At 59.4% G+C, this 4,439-nt stretch overlaps 1 protein-coding gene across 1 annotated transcript; it reads right to left on the bottom strand.

Moving 5' to 3' along the window:
• Nucleotides 1-1,387: 1,387 nt before the first annotated feature.
• On the bottom strand, nucleotides 1,388-4,127 carry FOS (Fos proto-oncogene, AP-1 transcription factor subunit). The gene is made up of 4 exons (XM_005520254.2): nucleotides 3,781-4,127; nucleotides 3,135-3,380; nucleotides 2,912-3,019; nucleotides 1,388-2,789 (listed from the first exon to the last, which is right to left on the bottom strand). The coding sequence occupies exons 1-4, from the start codon at nucleotides 3,919-3,921 to the stop codon at nucleotides 2,172-2,174; spliced, it is 1,113 nt and encodes a 370-aa protein (XP_005520311.1). The 5' UTR covers nucleotides 3,922-4,127; the 3' UTR covers nucleotides 1,388-2,171.
• Between the last annotated feature and the right edge of the window lie 312 nt (nucleotides 4,128-4,439).

Here is a 4,439-nt window from a genome sequence, read left to right as displayed (position 1 = left end):
TAGTGACTTCAGGGTTACCTGTCACATAAGTCTGACTCTTGTAGCATCACCTCCTACCTACATGACTGCTTCATGGTTCAGCGCTACTGTGCATTTGCTGCACCTGGGTGTTGCCCGTGTAAACTCAAGTGGCAACGTGAAAGTAGCTGCTTCTCAGTAGTAAGTGGGATTAGTCTTCATCATTTGTCAGCTCTGCCTACAGATTAATGTTGAAAGATGGGAAACTGCACTTGTAATATTTGCTTTTACACAGGGCTGGCCTTGTTGAGCAAGTCATGGAGCTGCCATACTCACTGAGTGAGTGAGTATGTAGCTGAGGTGAGCTACATCCTGTGTGTGTTCTGATTAGGGAAAGGGTAGAAAAAAGTAGAGCCTGCTGCAGTGACCAGGAAATGTGGATTTAAAGAAACCTGACCCTCAATGCCTGCCTACAAAGATTCCCTGAGACCATGGTGTCAAGATGGCCTTTGGCTGGACACACTTGCCAGCACAGCTGACATCTTCACTTTCACCTTGAGAAAGGAGTTCTCAAATTGGAGTGACAGGGCTGGAGGCTGTCAGGGGGGCCTCACCGCTTTCAGGCAACCCTTCCTGTGTAGCCATGAGGGAGGGAGCAGACCACTACTCTGCACGCAGGGATAATCTGGCCCAGATGCAGTCCTGCCCAGCAGAGCACATTTCACTGCACAAGTAGCAGGGGTGACAGAGGGTAGCAGCCGCTCTCAAGGAATGCTGCAGGAGAGACCACATTTTCAGAGACCCCAAGGAGGCAGCACATTCCTAGAATGTGTGTGCCATTTGCTATAACTCATTCATTAAGGACGCGGCTGGCTTTAATAGAAACTGAAGAGCCAGTAGTTTGCCTTATACCACTCAGCCCAAACTGAGGAGTGCACAAGCCTTTCTCCTCCCCTCATGTCCCAAGAGGATAGGCCAGAGGGTCCTAGAGGAACCAAACCACATCCAGGGGCACCCAGAGAGAAGGAAATTGGGCTGTTAGGCACACAGAAATGATCATGTGGGCCCCAGACTAGAGGTGCCCTTTCACCACCTTCCCAGCAAGACCTCGAGCTGGTTGGTGAAAGGCCACAGCAGGTGACACACAGAGACACAGAAGGGGACCAGACCCAGACAGATCAGCTGGGAAAGGCCATAGGGAGCAACCCTGCTGCCTACCAGGATGGGTGTAACCACAGCCAGCCCTGACTAGCGCCAGGACAAGGACAGGGCTGGCCTAAATAGTATTCCCACCCTGATGCACCCTAAGCCTCAGGCAGATTGCAGTTGTCTGCAGTTTATAAAGCCCAGACAAAATTAGAGGCTAGGGAACCCCTTTGAGGTCGCAGAGAAACAAGTGCAAAAGGCAACACAAGGACAGCTCCAGCAGTCAACTTAAATGCTTTTATTGACAATGTCTCTGAACAATAATAAGCAAACAATGCTTAAGTTTCATCCAAATTCACTTTCCACATGTCAAAAAAGACCTCAAGGTAGAAAAAAATAAAATAAAAATATAAATATCTGAGAATCCATCTTAATAAATAAATTAAAAACACAATAAAAACGTTTTCATGGAAAACTTATGTCAGAACATTCAGACCACCTCAACAATGCATGATCAGTAAAGTTACAATGAACATCAATGTAGAACTACAGTACATGGATATAGCTATTTATCTACCTACTAGAAAATAAAATAGAGTCTCTTTCCCCCCACATAAGATGGGTCGTTGCTAAGTCATCAGAACACGATATTGCCAGGAACACAGTAGTTATTGTTAATCAGCTGCACTAGATACGAGTTGGAGATACCCAGCACCAGGTTAAATTCCAATTATTCAAAACCAAGAGATTAATTAGTTAATGCTAGTGATACTAAGGAGGGGAGGGAGTCACCTACCCAGCCATGTGGGACATGCTACAGACTACCAGCTCTCATGGATGGGCCACTGGGGACAAGACAAACTCCATGCGATTTGCTACATCTCTGGAAGAGGTAAGAGACCTCGGTGCATGACGCTCTGCCAGGCCCCGGGGCACCAGGCCAGACAGGGGGTGGCGGTGGCAGGGCCCTCCCCAAGCCTGGGGAGCCCCATGGGGCACAGCTGCAAGTCCGTGGGGGTGCATGGGCAGGGGAGGGGGCCCAGCAGGTCAGTCAGTGCTGGAGCCCTTCACAAGGCCAGGAGGGTGGGGGAGCTGAGGGAGTCAGACGAGGGCTCATTGCTGCTGCTGCCCTTCCGGTGCGCGGCAGCGCAGCTGGGAAAGGCTTCTGCCTCGGGGTAGGTGAAGACGAAGGTGGAGGTGTAGGTGCTGGGGCACGGGGTGCAGGTCACCACAGGGGTGCAGAGGGGCTCCAGCTCACCGCTGGTCCCGGCAGTCAGCGACTCCCAGTCCGACGGGTAGAAGGAGGAAGCCCCAGGGAGGTCCATGTCGGGCACAGAGCGGGAGGCCTCCCGCGGCCCCGTGGAGAAGAGCAGCTCATCGAAGGGCTCAGCCTTGAGCTCCAGCCCGCCGCTGCTGGTCTCCTTGGGCGGCACGGCCGGAGGCGCTTCAGGCATCAGCGGCAGAGCAAAGGCAGCCTCCTCGGTCATGGGGGGGCTGGGGGTGCCCAGGTCCAGCGCGGAGGCAGCACTGGCAGCTGCCAGCTCCTCGGAGAAGCACAACTCCTCGGGCATCTTGCAGGCGGGCCGGTGGGCCGCCAGGATAAACTCCAGCTTCTCCTTCTCCTTCAGCAAGTTAGCAATCTCCGCCTGCAGCGCGGACTTCTCCTCCTCCAGCTGGTCGGTCTCCTGCAGAGAGAGAGCAGGCTGTCAGCCAGGGCCAGCATCACTCCCAGCTGGAGTCCCCTTCCTCCTGTCATCCCCGCTCCGGGTACTCCCTCTTCCCCCGCCACCTCCCGGGCAGGACTTACCGCCTGCAGCGTGTCGGTGAGCTCCCGCCGTCGGTTGCGGCACTTGGCCGCTGCCATCTTGTTCCGTTCCCGGCGGATCCTTCTCTTTTCCTCCTCCTCTGGGGACAGCTGAGGGCAGAGAGAGGCCGTTCAGTCCCGCTGCCAGTCCGGTGCCCGCCAGCCAAGGGCGGCCCGCCGCCGGCGCGTCCCCCCAGTCCTCACAGCAGTTCCAATCCGCACTCACCTGTTCGACTTTGCCCCGGCGGCCGATGCTCTGCCCGCGGCCACCCGGCGCCTTCAGCACTGCGGGGCGGGAGTAGGTGGTGGGGGCAGGCGCCGAGACGCCGTAGGGGTGCCCGCGGCTCTGGGAGGGGGCCACCGAAGAGATGAGAGTGGGCTGCACCAGCCACTGCAGGTCGGGGCTGGTAGAGATGGCCGTCACCGTAGGCACAAAGCTGGCGCTGGAGGCGGCCAGGTCGGTGCAGAAGTCCTGTAGGTCAGAGGAAGGGGGGCTGCCGTCAGCGGAGCGCCCGGGCCGCTCCCCGCCGTCCCCGGGGCCGCGGCGCCGCGCTGCCAGCGCCGGCTCCACACGAGAGCGGCCTGTTATAAATATCTCTGACGTCCGCGCTGACGCAGACGCTGCTCCGGAGTCTCCTCAATGAACTCGCGTTTTATCAATGAAGCCGCTTTACACACCCGCCGCAGAGCGCGGCCCGGGCTACGGCACCCCCCGACCGCCCCGCCTCGGCACAGGGGCCGCTCCCTATGCCAGTCCCCGGCCTGACCTCCTCCGCGGACACGGCCAGTCCCGCGCCACCCGCTCCCGTCCCGTCCCTTCCTGAATCCTCCTGCCCCGGCCAAGAGCGCAGTGGGCACGCTCGGCGACTCACCTGCGGGTTCACAGGCGAGCCCATGCTCGAGAATGAGTCCGCTGGGGAGGGGTAATAGGTGAGGCTGTCCCCGGCCGGGGAAGCGCTGCTGCAGCGGGAGGATGGTGCCTCGTACTCTCCGGTGAAGCCCTGGTACATCATGTCGGCTCGGTGCGCGCAAGCCGGAGGTGAGGGATGATGCGACGGTGGCGAAGCGTCCTTGGGGATGAAGCGAGGAGGGGTTGGCTGCGTGCGTCCCTGTGCCCGGTCCGCGCCGCGCGTCTCTCCGCTCCACCGCCGAGGCTGCCTAGGCTGCTGGAGTATCGCGCCGTGCCTCCCTTTTATACCCTCCCGCCGACGTCACCGGGAACGCGCCACCCGCGCCCACGGGGGGGGACCGCCGCTCCGCGCCCGCCCCACGCCTCCCCGGAGCCGCCCCGCGCGCTCTCTGCCACCGCCCCCTCCGGAACAAACCTACGGCATGGGGCGGGGGCCGGCCGCAGGGGCAGAGGGAGCCCCAGGGCAGAGCAGGAGGGAGCGGCCATGGAGCTTCCCCCCCGCACGGAGTGGTACGGCCGGGCTCGGGAACCCACTGACGCAGATATCCTTATATGGGATACATCCTGTGCGAGGGGGCGTGACTGACGGGAAGCGCTCCAGGCTGCAGCCAAGTGCGGCGG

Source organism: Pseudopodoces humilis, chromosome 7 (assembly GCF_049639895.1).
Source record: "Pseudopodoces humilis isolate 2021_Gansu_Grassland_sample_001 chromosome 7, ASM4963989v1, whole genome shotgun sequence".
Lineage (NCBI taxonomy): Eukaryota > Metazoa > Chordata > Aves > Passeriformes > Paridae > Pseudopodoces > Pseudopodoces humilis.
Note: the sequence above shows the minus strand (reverse complement) of the source record. Positions and strands in the feature narration are given on the sequence as shown.

Excerpts from the sequence above, each read along its gene's own strand:
- FOS (XM_005520254.2), bottom strand. The coding sequence starts at position 3,921 with ATGATGTACCAGGGCTTCACCGGAGAGTACGAGGCACCATCCTCCCGC. Across the intron at positions 3,381-3,780 it reads GCTCGCCTGTGAACCCGCAG|GACTTCTGCACCGACCTGGC; the intron begins GTGAGTCGCCGA and ends TCTGACCTACAG. Across the intron at positions 3,020-3,134 it reads GCCGGGGCAAAGTCGAACAG|CTGTCCCCAGAGGAGGAGGA; the intron begins GTGAGTGCGGAT and ends CTCTGCCCTCAG.